Source organism: Pelodiscus sinensis, chromosome 1 (assembly GCF_049634645.1).
Source record: "Pelodiscus sinensis isolate JC-2024 chromosome 1, ASM4963464v1, whole genome shotgun sequence".
NCBI lineage: Eukaryota > Metazoa > Chordata > Testudines > Trionychidae > Pelodiscus > Pelodiscus sinensis.
The window spans coordinates 211822475-211842113 of NC_134711.1; the positions used below are offsets into that span (position 1 = coordinate 211822475).

At 42.4% G+C, this 19639-nt stretch overlaps 2 protein-coding genes across 8 annotated transcripts in view; both read left to right on the forward strand.

Annotated features, from left to right (window-relative positions):
• Window positions 1-12317, forward strand: part of PIR (pirin) — an 81443-nt gene extending 69126 nt beyond the window's left edge. For 6 of the 7 annotated variants that reach the window (XM_075914348.1, XM_075914341.1, XM_075914360.1 and 3 more), the window contains exons 8-10: window positions 398-480; window positions 9799-9865; window positions 11971-12317. In XM_075914348.1, coding sequence (XP_075770463.1) covers window positions 398-480; window positions 9799-9865; window positions 11971-12086 — 266 coding nt within the window. In that variant the 3' untranslated portion in view covers window positions 12087-12317. Of the gene's footprint in view, window positions 1-397; window positions 481-8045; window positions 8866-9798; window positions 9866-11970 lie in introns of those variants that run through there. The other variant, XR_003089286.2, reaches the window with a different exon arrangement.
• Window positions 12318-12460: 143 nt separating this feature from the next.
• The window catches only part of VEGFD (vascular endothelial growth factor D), a 40957-nt gene continuing 33778 nt past the window's right edge, over window positions 12461-19639 (forward strand). The window contains exon 1 of the mRNA XM_014573467.3: window positions 12461-13244. Within this exon, the coding sequence (XP_014428953.1) occupies window positions 13155-13244 (90 nt within the window). The 5' untranslated portion in view covers window positions 12461-13154. The remainder of the gene's footprint in view (window positions 13245-19639) is intronic.

Below are 19639 nucleotides of genomic sequence, written 5' to 3' on the forward strand. Positions count from 1 at the left end.
TGCAGTTCCACGGAGGGGGGCATCCCGGAAAAACTCTGCTGCATCCAAGGAACACATCTGCTCTTCCGAAATGTTTTTCAGAAGAGCAGACGCTTTTTTTTGACTTCCCTGTAAACATCGTTTTACAAGGAAAAAGGGATGTTCTGAAAAAGGTTTTTTTCCCGACATTTGGCCCAGTGTAGAAAAGCTTCTTCCAAAAAAAGAAGCGGAGAAAGCTTTTTCCAGAAGAACTGTGTAGTCTAGATACAGCCTGGTTGAGAACCATTATGTGAAGATGAATGCAAGAAAATTATGTGTGTTCTTAAGCAAAATAGCTCTCAGCAGAAAGAATGATTTGCATAATTTGCAACTTTCTTTGTATCATTCATTGTTTTTTTACATATCTGGTCTATTCAAGGCACTGATGATACCCAACAAAAAATAGAACCCCACTACACAGCTGTGTTGGATGATGGCGACTCTGTTCAGTTAGAAAACAAGGTAATTCTGATCCTGTCCTCATGCCTAGAGTTTATAACTTATTTCTGTAAAAGATTTTGGATTGCAATTATCAATTTTATTTCTTTGGTATTTCCATCACTCCCCTCTCACCCCCTGCCAGTCTTTTAATGCACAGAAAATGCAAGTATACATAAGAAATATTAGGACTAGGAAGATGCAGGCATGTCCATTTAGAACTAGTCTTAAAACCACTTTTTTATTTTTTCATAATACATATCAGTTCCCCCCTGGTGTTGGAAACACGTCAGATTAGGGGTGAAATCCTAACTCAGGAGCTTTGCCATTGACTTCAGTGAGGCCAGAATTCCACCTCAGCTGTTTGTTTCAGCGCCTTTATTTCTTCTTTCATAATTCTGAACATTCTAACTGGGTAAAAGTGAAGTGTCCCCTTTCACAAAGAAGGCAAATTTCAATTTTAGTAATCTTTTTTTTTTTTAAAAAAGCAGCTAATCCCCAAGTGAACATTATTTCTCTGGTTTCTGGAGAGCCTCCAGTGAATAAGGGGTTGTGGTGAAATGGGGCGTGTTCTGCTGGGAAGTAAGCCTGATGTGAATCTCAATCAGCCTCATCTATACCCTGTTGAGATCAACCTGCCACCTTCTTCCTGGAGTGTCCTGTTGCTGAATTCTAACTCCACCTTGGTTAGGTCCTAGTCCTCTCTCACATTATGAAGAGTCATAGAGTGGGACAGTGGGTGTGGGGCAGACCAAGAATAGAAAGTGATACACAAGGAGTGCAGAGTTGCTTGTGCTCAGACATGGGTTGGTGCGTGAATGAAGACTCTCTCTGCTTGGAGGAGACCTTATTCCAGAACTCCAGGACAGGAGTTTTGAAGGAGAGTAGTTAGTTAGTAGGTAGTTTGAATTAGAGATCCTAATTCGAACTATCATTTCTCCTCGTGGAGTAATGGTTCCATGAGGAGTAACGGTAGTTCGAATTAGGATCTCTAATTCGAACTTCGTACTCCGTGCCGTGTGTAGCCACGGGCATGGAGTTCAGACTAAGGGGGATTTAAAAATGGCGGCGCCCGGGAACATGCAAATGAAGCCCGGGATATTTAAATCCCGGGCTTCATTTGCAACTCCAGTTGCCCTCATTTGCCTACTTAGCTCGAACTAACGAGCTAGTGTAGACATACCCTTAGATAGGCCACTGACCAGCCATTAGATGACAGAGACTAGCAATTACTGACCCGGACTTCAGTGCTCAGCACAATATAAATACAAAGACAGAGAGGACTGGAGTTGAACTGATCACAGAGATGTTAAAAGCACATTACCAATTCCTATGAATCAGCCAGTCCTTTTGCAATTATATTTTTTAATAGAAAATGCAATCTGTAATCTTCAGTAACTGTTCTTGATGGTTACAAGATCAAATAAAGGTCAGGAGTATGCCAGATGAACTCTTAAAATAGTTTTTGGATGTCTTGAGAGTGGAAAAAGTCATCCAGTTTTGTCCAGGTATGAAATTTAAATATACATTCTGTATAATATACATTGACTTCTATGTAAACAGCTGCAGGGGCATAGATCATTAATTCTCTCTTGCTGACACCAGGGAACTGATTTACCCTTTTTTTTGACCTGAGAATTGAAATGTTAAAATCCCATAAATGTAAGTGTAAATAATATTTCACCCCCAGACTTCCCCACTAGTATCATATGAGTTGTCCTTTCAGGTTAGTGTGAATGATCCTGAAATGGAGATGAGGCCTGGTGGAGTCAAGGTAGCTCTCACAACTTTGCTGTCATATACCATTCCATCTGTGCTTTCAGAGTTTATATTTCCAAGTAACGTTTGGACCTTGTGTTCACTCTGGAGCCATCTATGGTACATGCTATACTGTGCTGAGGCTGTCAGTAGAGGGTATTGTAGGAGCAGTAATCGGCAAAATATTTCAGAAAAATATATGTGTCTTCCTGTCCTAATTTCAGACTACTGTCTATATAGCCACTGAAACGCAGTAGTTTAGCTTAGTTCGACCATAGCTACCTTTTCTGTTAGCTCCACTGCACTTACTATCTTTTTTTGTGAAGATTACATTATGGAATACGAAGGTGGGTTGTCTCTATTCTGGAGACTCCGTGCTGAGACAGGTTAGCTCTTCTTTTGAGATCTAATTCAGGTCAGTATCTATGAAGGTATTTAGGCACCTAAGTCCTGCCTTTAGGCATCGCTCTGATCCACAAAACTCCCAATCAGTTGCCTAAGTTGTATGGTAAAAGTTCCCTAGGAGGCTATGTTTGATTCTGGGCAAGAGCACTGATGTCTCTGCTCTAGATGGCTGGGTACCTATCTGAGCAATTCATGAGCTGTAAAAGATAAACACACCTTTGCCTAACTCACCTGTGGGGTCAGATCTAGCAGGTCTGCTCAGAGGCCATCTAACGCCACCCAAAGTGGCCTTATAAACTTATTTATAAACTTTAGCCAAGGAGCGAGAGCATTCACATGGGATGGGAGATACCACAAGTTCAGGTTCCACTTCTCCCTCTGAGGGAGAAGGGATTTGTACAGGGATCTGCTGCCTCTCAAATGAGCGCCTTCACCATTATACTACAGAGTCATTCTTACCGGCCCTATTAATATTTAAATATTCAATTAAAGTGGAATAATTGCAATAAGAGAGATTCAGGGAAACCCACAGAATACTCTGTAGCATGGTAGTTAAGGCACTCCCTTGTGAGGTGAGAGACTCCTTTTCTCCTCTTCTCCTCTTGAGGCAGATGCTAGGGGACTTGAACCAACTCCTCTGCCTTTCCCACTCCCTGGCTGTCTTGGGTAAAGTTAGACAGTCTTTGAGTACAGCTATTGGATAGACACCCCCACCCCCATGTTTGTTAGATAAGAAGTGCCTGTCTTCCTCTAGTTCCAGAGGGGTAACCGAGTTAGTCTGTAACAGGAAAAAAATAAAAAACAACAAATGGTCTGGTAGCACTTTATAGACTAACAAAACATGTAGATGGTATCATGAGCTTTTGTGGGCACAGCCCACTTCTTCAGATGACCCGTCATCTGAAGAAGTTTCATGGTCACTTTGGGATGGCAGTGCCCATGAAATCTCATGATATCATCTACATGTTTTGTTAGTCTTTAAAGCGCTACCAGACTGTTTGATGTCTTCCTCTAGTTTGTGGTTCAGAAGCAGACATAGGCACCTAACTCTGTGAGAGGGATGGGGCTTAGTACACACCCCTCTTGTGCATCTCTCTGACTGGCTAGCTTACAAGGCTCCCTGCCTAGCATGCTGACTTTGTGGATCACATTCTGAGGCATCTATCTTTCCCCATTCGTTATGTAAGAAGTCTAGGCACTTAATTCAGCTTGGTGGCTCACAGTTTGTTCCCTGATTTTTAAGTGCCTAAATTCCATAGTGGATCCAAACATCAGTTCCTCAGGTCCTGCATTTTGGGCAGAGATGGAAAGGGGGATATATGGGGAGAATAAAAAGCACCTTGCACTTCTTATATGCTAGGGCCTGGCAAAATCTTGTCTGACTGCTGGTGTAAGTTAGGCTAAGAGCAGCTCCAGTTTACACTCTGCTTTTCACAGTCTCCTGTGGTAGGGCTGCCAAATTTCTAATCTCACAAAACTGAACCACCTTGCCGTGCCCTTTGCCCTGCCCATTCTTTGAGGCACACCCTGCTTGCTCCATCCGTCTCCTTCCATTGCTCACTTTCCCCCACCCTCACTCACTTTCTCCAGGCTTGGGCATGGGTTTGGGGAGAGCGCTCCGCCTTGAGGTGTGGGCCCTGAGGTGAGGTTAGATATGAAGGGTTCAAGGTTCAGGGAAGGGTTTGGATTTTGGTAGGAGACTGGGATGTTGGGGGGCGGTGATGGCTCCAGATGAAGCTGTAGGCTCTGGGCTGGGGCTAGGGATGAGGGTTTGGGGTGTAGAAGGGACTCAGAGCTGGGACAGGGGTGGAGGGTGCAGGCCCTATTAGAGGTTTGGGTGCGGGAGTGGACTCTGGGCTGGCAACCCTATCCTGTGGGTGATAGGAAGCAGATAATTGTCAAAGTACACTCAGGCCACACCTTCTCAATCAGCAGCTAGGAACAGGGCCTCAAACAGCCATTTCTGCTTACTCTAGGGCCTCTTTTCTTTCTGACAGCACAGTGTGAACGGACCTTTACCACAACTGAGACAGGCCCTGGGATGTTGCCAGTACAGTTGTCAAATCTGTAATATTTAAAAACTGGGCACTTGAACCCGAGTGCTAGAATCTCCCCTTTGACACTGCTTTCCTGTGAGGCCCCATTCCTGCTCCCTTTCCCCCCGCAGGCCTCACCACTGCCCTGTCTCTTCCCCCGAGACCCGGCTCCTGCCCTGACCCTCCTTCTCCATGAAGCCCCACCCTTCCTTTGGTCCTCTTTTTGCCTTACTCTATCACTTACTGCTCCTCTCTGCCCCCTCCCTCAGTGGATCAGGAGGCGCTGACTCAGGTGAGTGCACTCATGCTCTCAACACGGCGCTAAAGTTTATAAATGAGCTAGGGCTGGGAGCCGCAGATGTCTGTTGCAGATAGGAGCAGAGGTGGCCCTACCTGAGTAGCGACTGGCACAGGAGATGACTCCACACTTCCCCACCTTTCTTGCCCTCAGAAACTGGACTTTGGATGTCTGGTCAGTAGATTTCACTAGGCACTGTCAGGTCCACTTTTTGACCAGACTTGCTGCTCAAAAACCAGGATCCTGGCCACCTTATTTGCCAGTCAGTTGGAGACAAGGTATTTTGTGCCACTTATCAGAAATTTTGTAGCACACGATAGCTGATTCAAATACCAAAAAACACCAATGTTTCACTTACAGTTTATGTAACTATGATGAGTTCACAGATATCAGAGTTTTTTGTGTTCCACCATGCTGGGCTGATTTCTGTTCACTTTCTTCATGCATGTGGTCCCACCAACTTGTCATGTTAGGAGTCAGCAACCTTCGGCACAGAGCCCTTCAGAGTAATCTGCTGGCAGGCTGCAAGTTATTTTGTTTACATTGACCATCTGCAGGGATGGCCCCCTGCATCTTCTACTAGCCGTGGGGGGATCATGCCTGTGGATGGTCAATGTAAGCCAATGGGAGCTATCTCATGGCCCATCAGTGGAATAGATGAGCCACATGCTGAAGGCTGTCGACCCCTTGCTTATGTGAACAAGATAGGGTCTGGTCTAAGTCTGAAATGCACATGGGGAATCCAATCTTACATCTTCTGTTTCTTTTATAAAATCCATCATCCTCAAAAAATGTAATTGCCACTTGGATATAATCTGACTTCCACCCCCATCGTGCAGCCATTCTACAATGTGTTACCAAAACTGTTCAGCTGCGTGGGGCTACTTATTGATGAGAAATGTTCAGTCAGATTTCATTCATATCCTGTGGGCTCTAAATCATTAGCCACTTAGATTGACTCACTGCAGAAATTTGTGTAATCTGTAAGGACATGACTGCAGTAAAAAGCCGTTCGTATACAGTTGATGACATATCAACTTTGTTGATGTTATTTCCTGCTGAAATATGTAACAGTGTTCTGACTGAGGGATAAGATAAATGCCAAATATATCCACTTAGTCTGAAATATTAGCAATACAGAAGTCATGACGAGAAGCAGCCATGTGGATTCTCTTGCTTGCTGAGTAAGAAGAATCACTTATAAATACAGAGCAAGGTTAAGGATGTTGATGCGACTTGCGGTGCTGCCTTTCCTTGACAAATCCTGTATTTGGCATGGTCCAAAAGTGTTTATTCAATTGTGCAATTGCTTCAGTCTATGCCCTTATGTCCCATGATAATTTTGCAACAGCAGTACGTGTCTTTAAGACAATGAGGTTCTATTATTGTAATTTCCTCCTTGTGAAGCATCCAGCTGTTCATCTCTTTTGCTTGCAGTCACTTCAGAACACAGCATTACATTTGCTCACTGCTTCAGGGCACTGGGATCATGTTACGCTTTCCTTGCTTATTGCACATTGACTGCTTATGAAGTGTCAAATTGACTTGCAATTGTTCTTGGTTTGTACACTGTTAGTGGCTATATTTGTTACCTCCTCCATCACTCTCATTTGGACAGGTAATTACATTCTGACAGCATATGCCTCACAGCTGTGTGTCATATTCCAGCATGTGACTAGATCCCCTCTGAAGCGCCTTTGCTATAGTGGCCATTGGATGTGGAATTCCCTCCACCAAAACCTGTGTCTCCTTTTTTTCCTCTTGTTCAGACCTTAACTTTTTTAACCCCATATTCTATATTTTTTCTTTTCCGTCCTTTTTTATGTTAGATTTCCTCTTAGATATCCTCTTAGACAGTCAAAAGTGAGGGGGTTCATTCTGTTTTATAACATTTGAGGGCATTAAAAATGACAGGTTAAACCAGAGGTGGGGGAGCCAAAGGCCCAGGGGTCGGATGTGGCCCCTGGCTTGCCTAGATCTGGCCCCAGATGCTTGGGGCTCTCTCCAGAATAGGGGAGCCTGCACTAATGCTGCAGTCCCTCCATTGTTCCGCCCATGGGGCTGGAGCACACAAAATCTACTAGCTTAGGCCCCCCCTAATCTCTGAATGTGGGGAGTGTCTTTCTCCTCAGTCAGGGGCCACATCAGAGACTGTTTGTTTGTTTGTTTGTTTGTTTGTTTGTTTGTTTGTTTTGGCATCTCACTTGTGTCAGCCCCTGATTTTTCTGTGGGTCAGTGGCCCCTGACCCGAAAAAAGTTCCCCATCCCTGAATTAAGCAAAAGAGAAGTTGTGGATTGATTGCACCACATTGTAGTTAATATTTGGTAAACATCTCAGCTGTGTTCTAACTACATGTAACATAAACACGTATTGAGGATCACAAGTTAGTGCATGTACAAACGTGCAAAGGAGGAAGAACACAATTTGCTTCCATTTTCTTTTATCTCTTGCGTAGCAAGAAATCACAGTTCTTTATAGCTGTTGCTGTCCTGGCTGGTGCTCTTAAGGGTATGACTTGCATCAAAAGGGTAGAGAGGAGGCAACATTTTTGAACACCATTCCACCACAAGAGGAAGCAGATCTGACTCGCCATAGATGGGATGTTGCACCCTCTTAAGTGTAGAGACCATCTCCTTGAATATGTACGTATAGCACCTAGCATAATGGGGGCTTGAGCCTCAGGAAAATCTCTCTGGGCACTTCTACACAACAGAACTAAACTCAAAATAAGCTACAGAACCTGAGCTACGATAATTACATAGTTTAAGTCAAAAGAGCTTATTTCAACTTTTGTCGCTGTCTACACAGCACTCTTCCCCTGATTTCCCTTACTCCTCATACAGGAGTTACAGGAGTCGGAGTAAGAAGCTGATTATTTCAAAGTAACAAGCTTGCTGTGTAGACACGCACTACATTATTTAACGCTGATGTGTAGACATAGCATTTTGGTGCGCCTGTAATATAAATGTGAAATGAGGGTCGGCACAGCCGTTTTTATCTCCAGGAGATTTGTGCACAATGTCTCCTATAAAGAGAGCTGTTGGAAAAATGTCTAAGTATTCTACAGTTTCATTATTTTTTTTTCTGCCAGTTCTCCTCCCTGAATCTTCCTGTTGGGATGTGTGGGACCTGCACTGCCTCCTGTTCTGGGCTAGGCTTTAGTGCATAAACTGGACTTATGTGGACACTGAACACTGAATTCATGGTTATCATCATTCTGATGTGCTATCGATGAACAGATATCAAAGGCCCTGATTCGGAAACACTCTTGGTGCTGATAGATCCTTGTGTGCTGCCACATCACCTCATTTCTCTCCCTGCATTCAGGATCAGGGCCTAAATTAGTTGTTTGATTATATTAATTATATATATAATTTCTGGTTGCAATCGCCATGATATTAACAGCAATTTTTTTTTACTAAAACCATCTTTCAAAAGTTTAATAATGTGTGTCTGTCTGTTCACTGATAAACCTAAAATCAGCATTTAATTGTTGTCATATTATTATCTTATTAAATCTAAATTAGGTCCTTATTTGAGACACTTGAGATAATCAACCCAACTTTTCTTTTTTCCTTGTAATTGTAAGTAGAACAAAAGATCTTCTGTGTGTGGATTAGTTATAAGGAATGTGCAGATCCCCTCATAGGATCAACTTACAAATACTTGCTTAATGATTTTAGCTGGGAATTATGTTAGCTTCTTGAAGTTTACTAACCACAAAAACTTGAATTGGTGCAGAATCCTGTAACTAATGGTTTCAAATGCAAAAAATGTGATGAAGTCATATGTTATTTTGAGGTCAAGGTTAATTAACTGCTTTTATTGAGCTCATATTTTATTGTTGCAGCCTGAAACTACCAGTTTAATTGGTGATAATCTAGGGCCTGATTCCACAAATCCTTTTTCATGTGAGTAGTCCCATTGGCTTCGATGGACTACTGTGAGCAGGCTTCACAGAATTATGGCTTGAATGTTTTGCTACATTTCTTTGGCTTAAGATGATTTTTGTTTCCAGTGTTTCTCCTTTTTTGTTTTGTCTGGCATGTGGAAATGTTCGTCTGGACCTGTCCTTGTGCATAAGATGTTGTTAAATAACTGAAAGGAATTTATTTTGGCACCTGAATTTTAACCCTAAAGTATACATGTGGGCAGATATTATACAGAAAGAATTTAATACCAGAGGAAAACTTTTTGTTCCTTGTTTTGTCTGTGTGACCCCATCCCTTTCATGTGCTCCCATGAGGCCTGCCATGGCACAATGCAGCAGTGGCTCTGCTACTGGACATGGCCTCTGTGAGGGGAGGTAGGTCTGCTGCTGGATGGTTCTTGGGACTAAGGGGGAACAGAAGCAGTCTCTAGTCCAAAGAACCACCTTTGCTGCTCCGGAGCTACCTTTCCACCATGTTCACTGCGACATTATTGGCCTTCTCCCTCACTCAAGGTTTCTTCCCTAGAGTCCTTTCCTAGACTGGTTCTCCTCAGACTGGATACTTATTCCCAGTCTACCTCCAGGCCAAATGCCAGAAGGTGGTTGGAAGGAGGAGGATTGACCTTTCCCAGCTTCTTCCTGCTCTGCCATCCTTTCTTTCTGGGGCCAGTCACAGCTGAGTCTCCAAGTTCCCACATCACTCTGCTCTTCCCCAGCTGGGTCTGATGAATTAATTGAGCCACATGCTCTGCTCCAGAGCTAGTCAGGATTAGTTGCTTATGCTCAGCCTGTCCTGATACTGATTAGCATTTTTCCCCATAAAATGCCAGTACAGGTGACAGTCTGTAAAATGTCTCTTTAAATATAATCTAAATATATGTTGCTATTTAATAGATTCTATTTATCAATTTAGGGTCCTGAAATAAGCCATTTTGTCTTAGTCGCTGGTGAGCCAATTAAGGAATCTGTGGTACAACATGGTAAGTATTTCTAATCAACAAGCCACTGGTCAGTTGATGGTTTTGCCTTGTAAACAAGCAGAAAGAATTAAAAGGATGAAGACCATCTCCCACAACTACCAGTTTTTGGAGCCTGTTATATTCTTTTTCATCAAAAATATAGTGATTGAAAATGAAAATCAGTGCTTCCCATATTCCCCGGCCAGTTTGTTTTAATATGAGATAGTACTGTTGTACTAACGGTATATTCTTTGTATTCTAAAAATAACATATACAGGCAGTCCCCAGGTTACGTACAAGATAGGGACTGTAGGTTTGTTCTTAAGTTGAATTTGTATGTAAGTCGGTACATATTGTAGGGGAAACTCTAGCCAAACATTTCTCCAGAGCTCAGTTTTATTCTCCCACACCTCACTTCCCTCAGTCCTTTATTCTCAAGCTGAGGTGTCTGCTGAGAAAAGCCGCTCTGCATCTCCCTGGTCTGCTGGGGGGGGGGGGGGGCGCTAGCTTCGCATCTCCCTGGTCTGCTGGGGGGGGGGGCGCTAGCTTCGCATCTCCCTGGTCTGCTGGGGGGAAGCAGCTAGTGCGGGGTTGCCTCACCCCGTTTGTAAGTAGGGATCCGATGTAAGTCGGATCCATGTAACCCGGGGACTGCCTGTACTATATTTTTAAAGTACTATACTTTTCACTTTTAACATGTTCCCCATCTATGTTTGCTTGAAACATTTAAAAAACAACATGAACCCTAAAAAAACCTCCATAAAATCCATTAGGATCTTTGTTATTGCTATTGATTTTGGTGGGGGGCAGAGGACGTGGGAAGTGCTCAGATATGACAGCAATGGCCGACATTTGTATCCTGGAAAAATGAGGGAGATGTGAGTCAGGACATGGTGCAGTGGGTAGGGGGAAAATTGGGACCCATAGGAGCAGATAGTAGGAGCAAGCTGTTTCCTAGGAAGCCAGTTAAGTTCGAGTTTTTCTATACTTCCATTGACTCTGTGTGTCCTGCGTTCATTAAGATCTTTAAAGTTGGATTAAAATCCCGTTAAAGTCAACAAGAGACCTTCTTTTGACTTAAATCGGCTTTGAGTCAGGTTCTGTAAAGGGAGTCTAAATATAATTGTCTGTAACTGCAGCAGTTGATTTCATTTTGTAAATATGATGGAATCTATTAATTTAACACTAGAAGGTAGCATGGTGATCATCCACTCCAACCTCCTGTGTAATACAGGCCAGAGATCTTACAGAGATACTGTTGAGATTTCCTGCACGGCTGCTAATACACTTAAACCTGTGTACTCCAGGTGTCCCTATTCCGGGAACACCCATTGTATAGAGGAGAAGGCAGCTCTCCATGCTGCCTCTTCCCCTCTCTCCCAGCTGGGGGAACGACAGCAAACAGAGGCTTTTCCCCACCACTCCCATAGCGGCAGAGGGGGCGGTGCCTGGGAGTGGTGGGGAGCGTGGAACCACTGTGTCCCCAGGAGTGAGATGGCAGATTAGCACCTCACCTCCACCTTCTCATGCTCAGATCCACAGCACCCTCCCTGGCCCAGCAAAATCTTTAATCCCAGGGTTGCTGGATTAAAGAGGTTCAAGTGTACCTAGCTGTTAGTATTGCACTTTTCAGCAATAGCTCTCATACCCAAGGACTTCACTATCATTCTCCCCATTTTACAGATGAAGAAACTGAAGCATAGAGAAGTGCAGTGACATACCCCGGGTTGCCAAACTAGGAAGAAATCCCAGGTTTCCCAAGTACCAGTCTAATGCTCTATCCGCTAAGATGCATTGCCTCCCCACATTAAAACACACTGAAGTAGTGCCTCCAAATGGAAGTTTACAATAAATCAAACCGGGTCATGCCGTACTTGGGGTGGATAGCAATATGGGAAGGAGAGAAGAGAAGCCAAGTGTTAAATGAGTCATTTGAGTTTAAAATATTTTAGATTAAATAGCATATGAATTAAAATTATTAGTTAATTAATTTATTATAATTTAGTGGGAAACTCCACTATATAGGGTAAAATTGCCCCTTTGGCAAAGGATCTATAGAAAGCCTATTGATTCCCCTTAACATATCACAGCGGAAAGCTTTGGATTAAAGTTATTTTCCTTCCTAGGGCCATTCGTGATGAATACTCAGGAAGAAATTATACAAACCATTGATGATTACAGAAATGCAAAAAATGGATTTGAGAGAGCTGCCACTTGGAAGTCAAAGATCGGAAACCAATGATCTGCATATTAAGAATTTAGCTGGCTAGTTCATATTTACATCTTGTAGTCTGATCATGCAGTCTTTTCACATATAAATTGTCCTGTTGCCTTCAGTGGAACTATTCATCTACATAAAAATTACTAGATCAGGCCAGTGTATGTGTGTAGAAAATGCATTAAATCCTTTTTGTTTTGTTGTTCAAAAATATATTTCTCTTTTGCTGCAATAAAAAGACTTACTCATTTTAAATCTATTGCTTCCTAAGGTCTCTTTAAAGAAAACTATTTGTTTAAACTATTCACTTTCCTTTGTGAAACCCCTTTAAGCAAATCTTAGAGCCCAGAAGATATAAAAGGGTATGTTCTTTAAATAAAAGAACTAGCTATTGTAATATGTGTGCTGTGTAAGAACGTGTGCTGAAGTTTCATGTTTCAGGTAATCTTTTTAAAATAATGGCAGTCTAGATTGCATCAGTTAGTTTAAAAACTGCTATGCTATTGGTAGGGACAGAATGGGATTAGAGCCAAAGTTTGACTCTGCTTCTGCCAAAGTCTGTATCAGATTTAAGACACATGCTTCTGCAAGCTTCCACGAGGGTTGTGAAAAAAGTTTTAATACAGAGTTGGATTACAGCTCTCTGTAGCTGAAAACATTGGCCGTTATACTACCATCTTAAAAGGCAGCTGTAACGCAGAGCACAGAATAAAGCATATTTTTAAATTTTCTGGACCACAAATGAATTGAGTCCCTTTGTGAATCCAGATGGGAGATCTTTTAATACTATTAATGTGAATCTGTACCTGGTTACTTGTAAGAGTATCATCTAAAACCAAGCAAATCCTTAAAATTTTCTTTCAAATGTATCTAAAGAACAGTCTAGGAAATGACATTGTCTAGGTGAATTATAATTGTGTTGGACGAGAGAACAGTTATTTACTTTCTCACGTGCATATTCTGTTTGGATTTACAACTGAAATTCTGGAAACTTTTCTTTTTTTAAATTGTTGCAAGAAATGCATTTCGGAACAGAACCTTCCAGCTGCATGATATCGACTGCACTGTAATCTGTGGATCTTAAACATCAGAATGTACAAACCGTGGGCAACCTTGAATGTTTTCATGGTGTCTGTTCTGCATCTGCTGCAGGCATCCGATTATGAGTATGGACCTGTGAAGGTAGGTGGGCTTTAATTTGCTAATATAGCAATTAATCTCAATTGTCTGAGAATACATGGGTTGCATTGTATGAAGTGGTGGTGGCATCTACATAATTTTTTGGTTTTGTTTGTTTACCTGTTTGGTGATGGGAATTATTGTTGTTCAGTTACTCAGATATCCAGCAAGCAGGGAGGAAATATTCTGTACTAAATAGTTTAATCCATAATTGTTTTATAGTTTTGCCCTTTTGCCATTTCTAAAGTTTCTGCTTTATATAAATCCTTTAATATTGGTTTTAAAAATAAAAAAAAACCTTGAAAACCAGGAAAATTATATTTTTGTATAAAAATAGGCTCTCCCTTTCACTTTGTATTAGTATATTGTCTAGAGAATTACTTACAAAGTATAAAAAGATTTCCTCTGAAACACTTGTTCAATAATTTGCCTCTGCTCAATGTCTCTTCTCACTGTTGTTTAAAGGCTTTACACAGGTTTTTAACCTTTGCAGTGACAAATACAGCATAATGACCAGGATTCAGTTTGCATCTAAATGGGATAAATGGGGCACTTTCAAATCTGACCTTTTCAGAAAATGTAAATACTCCCAGACCATAATTTACAAAGGATACAAAGTGTCAAATAGGATTCTTAATTTGCAGGATTTCCAAATCACAGTGAATCCAGTGTGTGCTCCTGAGACATTAGCAAATTGTTGGCCTTTTTTACTGTATGGTACAGCACCACTTAACTTTCTTGTTCTTACTTCAGAGAACTTCTCCCTTTGCTAAGCAATGACTACACACTAGTCCATAAAACACACTGAATTTTGATCTTTGTTTCAAGAGGCTGGTTTGCACACACAAATGCAGAGATCCAAGAGATTACAAGAATGACAGTTATCATTAGTGCATGGTGTGTATTTGAAAATGACAAATAACTAGTCCCGCTGACTCTTTCTGATAAAGTTTTAGTTTACAGAATGAACAATCTGTAATTTGAAACAGTGAAGACTAGTATGGTCAGTCTATTCATCTCCTTTGTACCTTGATTGATATAAATGATTTTTAATCAGAGAACAGTTTCTAATTAGATATTAAACTTATATGTGACTGAGTACACAATGGAAGTAAAAGATATGATGAGAACTTTTTATGCAGATACAGCACAGAATGTTGATTCAATACATTGTTAGTCCAATTGTTATGCGAGTAAAACATCTTCCATTGAATTTTGCAACAGTATATGCTTTCCCAAGACTAAATGCTAAGGCTTATCCTTAATGGCTTTTCTGCATATAATGTGTACTATGATGGCATTGTCATACAGTATTTCAATATATGTACAGCTTTAATGGGTGACATTGGGCTGCACTGTCAGTCATAGTTTGTCCATAGTGTGTTACTGCAGTATAATACCAATTACACTCCAGCACTAACATGAAGAGGTAACATAAGTCACTCTAAAAAAAGATCTCTGTTTCAAGTAGACTTTACTTACCACTTGATAAAACACAAGTTAATTTCTCTGCTTTCTCATACTGGGAATATTTGTCTCTTTTTTATGAAAAGAGTTATTTGTGGTTGTGTAGTACGCACCTTTAAGTTTTTAGATATTTTACTGTTTAAGATAAAGTTTTTGGTATTATTGGCATTTACTACAGATGAATTTCCTAAAAATAGAAAGTATTTAATGTAATGATGTTTAATGTAATTCATAGTTTCCTAGCCATTAGGTAGCGAAAATGTCATTTGATTAATTCAGCCTAATTTGCAAGACTCATATCTATAGCACTTCTACTATTTGTCTGACCAAAGACATTGTAGAAAAATTTCTATGATGGCACCTTGGCCTCTCATCTTGGTAGTTTAATCACTTTCCAGTTGCTCCTCTTGGGTAAGATCGTCTCTTTTATTATGCAGTAGAGAAAGGAGTAAATGGACCTAAGAAGCTACATGGAGAGGAAATATAGATATGCAGGATCACGTTGTAACCTTCTGGTGCTGTTCAGATGTCAGATGTATATTTTCTGCGTGCAACTAGCAGCTTTGTCACCCCAGAGGGCTGTGTATGTAACCAAGGATGCTGTGAACAGTACTTTAATTGCAGGACACGGACAATGTATCACAATTTATAGCAGGAATTTTGTGTTGCATTTCAAGCTCCATAGGACAGTGTCTTTAGTGGGCACAGACCATTCTGCCCATTCCCCCTCCCCTCCCCTCAAGTTGCCAAAAGTCCCTTACTGCAAGGGATTTGTTTTATTTTTTCATCTCTGTATAAGACTGGGAAATGCTGAGTGCTGCAAAAGGAAGATAGAAATTCCCCCGGTGATTATATGATTCATTACTAGAAGATTTACCTGCCATTGTTTGGGTAATTAACTCAATTAATTTGTGTTTTTTGGAAAATGAAATGAAAATGTTCATGTTTCATTTAAATCATTGCTCTGGGGTGGAGCTGGGGATGAGGGGTTCAGTGTGCAGGCTGCCCTGGGGAGGGAGGAGTACCCAGCCCTCTCTCATTGCAGCACCTTCCGGCCAGATGAAAGGTCCCTCTGCATGGCTGCTGCATCAGGCACAGCCGGAGGAGGGGTGCAAGTCCAATGGCTAGGGAAGGTCCCAGGTTTGTCTGCCCCCTGCACTTCCCAGCCAGAGGGAGGAATGTAGCAAACTGTGCACTTTACCACACTCCCTGATGTAGGGGAACAGCCAGCAGTGCTCTCTGACAAATCAGTGGGGGAGCCCCACCAGTCTCCATTCCTCCCCTCCCAGAATTTCTAAGCTGTTTCTCTCCCTGCCCACTCTCCTCGTTGTCTACTCACTGATCCCTCTGCCAGTTTCAGTTTCCCACTCCACTGTCAGCCTCCTCACCTCACTGGGCTACTCGTCTCGCTCTCTTTGCCAGTTGTCCTCTCCCACCCTGGCTCCTTGTTAGAGCTGTTTCCCCTGCACAGGATTTTCCAATCCCAGTCTTGACAGTTCCAGGCTTCCCCATGGCTCTGTCTCTGATATCTATCCCCTACCCCAGCTGCAGCATCTTCCCCCACCCTCCCATTTCCACCTTTGGCACTCAGGCCCAGCTACCTTCTTCCTGTCTGCTAGCCTTCAGTCCCACTATCCTCCCTACTCCCCACTCCAGCCCCAGACCCTACATCTCAGTCTACTCCACCCCTCCCCCGCATCCCAGGTCTGGCTATTGACTGCTAAAGTATTTAAATTAGACAGGGTTCTCTACTCTGCCTTAGGCCAGAAGATGGGGCATTGCATTTACCAGAGACAGGCTCCCTGCTTTTCAGTTTGTGGCCTATGCATGGCCCAATCTCCTTGAGATACAAGTACAGGGAGCATGCTCAGCACAGACAGAATCTTTGGCGATTTTAGCTGCTCAAACTATAAAACCTCTCCACTGAACATGTGTGAGTGATGGATTTTCAAAGACTGATAATTTATGTGGATTTTCATGGAAACTGACACAAAAGCTTCCTGCTTGTCTAATGTCAAGTACTTGCTCCAAAGGGGAGTGGGGGGGAGAGGGAGAGTTTAGAACTTCTCACATTAAAGGTTACCAGTTTATGCTAAATGATATAGTTTTCTGTAAATTCATTCATGGAAATAGCTGAAGCATTTTGGCTTGAAACTTTCCCAAAAAATAAAATTCAGCCAGAGGCAGACATTCACCAGGAAAAAGTTTATCCTGAATAGTGAAAGTTTGGTAAAGTTATGAGCAACTGAACACAGTGGTTTGATATTAGGAAGCGTAAGGCATCCTTAATAATAGGTAATACTGCATCCCCATCTCAAATAATGGAAGGCATCTGTTGTGATTCTAAGCTGAGGTTGTTTAGTGAGTGGCACACAATTGGGAATCCTAGTTCAAACTGTAATGATTAGACTTAGGCTGCAGAATTTGGCACACTGACTTTTCAGACAACAATTGCAGTTTCCAAGTCATTGTTGGATGGCTATTTATGATTTTTTGTAGAAGAAACATTAAAAAATGTTCCTGTGTTAAAATGTTATCCCAATAGTCTCTTATTTTTAGGAAACTGCTGGCTAAACAACCACAACCATCTTTTCCTGTCTGTCTCCCAGAAATTCTCTCTAAGTATCCTAGGCATAGGGCATTTTTTCCAGAATTTTAAAATTAAATACAGAAAGAGTTATTCCTTGTATGCATCATAACACAACTGATCTCCACCAAGAAAAGCCAATTGAACTGCACTGATCTGTAAGCCACTTCTGTTCTCCAACACCGTAGCTGGAAGTTCCTCATCTCTGATAAACTTGGGTTTCATCTTCCCTTCCTCTTTTCAACCTCTTTGAAAGGGAGAGTTGAAGCCTAAGTTGTCAAGATTCACAGCCCACCTCTTCTGTTAAATAAGGCTCCCTCTAACAAATCTCCTGTAGCTATTAGAGAGGAGCTATGAGCTGACAGACCTGAGGACCACCATGGGACTGGAATTCTGCTTTGCTTAACTGCAAGAAAAGGAATTCTCCAGCCCCTGCACATTCTTTCATTACTCATGAACCCTTGTACAGTCAAAACCACCTCTTTTCTGTGCACCCCATCTTCATACAGTTAAACCTTTAGAGGCCATTTGCAGTTCAATTGCTGTCTGGAATCCCTTTATACTGGGTTAAATTCAAAGGCTGACCTGAATAAAGATGAGCTTGTAGGATTTGATACCCTGAAAAACCACAATCCAACTGAGGAGATTTCGTGAATGTAAAACACAGCATCTTAGATTCTTCTCGGTACCGGCTTTGATCAGTGGCTGCATTCTGCAGAAGGTTATGGCAACCTTTCATAAAAAAGATCAGTGAATTTCCTATCACATCTGGCATTCTCAGAGAGGAGGCTGCAACACCTAGAAGCAGAGCCAAGCACACAGTGATCCAAAAAAAAAAAAAAAAGAGAGAGTTTTGAACCTGCTGGAAAATACTTCTGCCTTTTAACTAGGTATCTCTTCAGTGTTCATTACTCCCAGGTTTCTTTAGCAGTCAGCAAACTGTTTGAAACTAGTACAGTAGACTTCCGATAATCTGGCACCTTTGGGACCCAAGGGATGCCGGATTATCGGATATGCCGGAGTATCAGGAAGTACTCTGGCAGGGGGGCTGTGATGGGTCAGGGAGGAGGTCGGGGGTGGAACGGCGCAGTGTGGGGCAAACTGGGTACTGGTGAGGGGCTGTGCTGCGGAACCAACCCGGCAGCACCCCAGCTGTTCTGCCCCAGGCTTCCCCAAGTCCGCTGGTGCTGAAACTGACCAGCGGCGGACTTGGGGAAGGGTGGGCAGAGCAGCTGGGGTGCTGCCGGGTTGGTCTCGCAGCGCCGCCCCTCACCCCCCTGGTCGGCGCCCGGCAGCACCCCAGCTGCTCTGTTCTGCAGCTTCCCCAAGTCCGCCTCTTGTCAGTTTCAGAAGCAGCACCAGCAGACTTGGGGAAGCTGCGCGGAGCAGCTCCAATTGTCCATCTGACCGGAACACTTCCAGGTTCCAGTTGGTGCCGGACTATCGGGACTGCTGGACCACTGGATGCCAGACAATTGGAGTTTTACTGTACTACGAAACAGTAGCTTTCAACAATATGTCTCACCTTTGCTGTATCATTGCTCATATTGATTCACTGTGACTAAGGTTAATAGTCACAATGAGTAACATTTATAAAGCCTGCAAAATGTCCCTAGGCTTCTCCTTGGGAGTTTAATTTCCCTCCAGTAAATCATGCAGACAGCTGGTTTGTTCCTGGCTTCTATCTCTCATCAATTTTAAAACCAACAGAAGAAGATTAAAGCAAAATTATTTTATTGCCATCCTATACTGCATTACTCCTTTACTCTTTGGGTGCGTCTAGACTGGCAAGATTTTGCGCAAAAGCAGGTGCTTTTGCGCAAAAACTTGCCAGCTATCTACACTGGCCGCTTGAATTTGCTCAAGAGCACTGACTTTGTAATGTACAAAATCAGTGCTTCTTGTGCAAATACTTTCATGCCCCTTCTCGGGAAAAAGCCTTCTTGCTCAAGAATACGTGCACAAGAGGGCCAGTGTAGACAGGGAAGAACTGTTTTGCGCAAAAAAGGCCCGATGGCTAAAATGGCGATCGGGGCTTTCTTGCGCAAAATCGCATCTAGACTAGCCACGGATGCTTTTGCGCAAAAGCACTTTTTGGCAAAAGCGTCCGTGCCAATCTAGACGCACTTTTGCGGAAATACTTTTAACAGAAAAACTTTTCTGTTAAAAGTATTTCCGCAAAATCATGCCAGTCTAGACGCAGCTTTTTTTTTAAATCATTTTGGAAAGGAAACTAATAACACTATGTTACCTTAGTTAGCACAAGTCTTACATGAGAAACAGCAAGGAAAAAAATCCTCTCTACTACCTAGGCTCAGTAGGAAACAATGTCTGGAGATAGAGC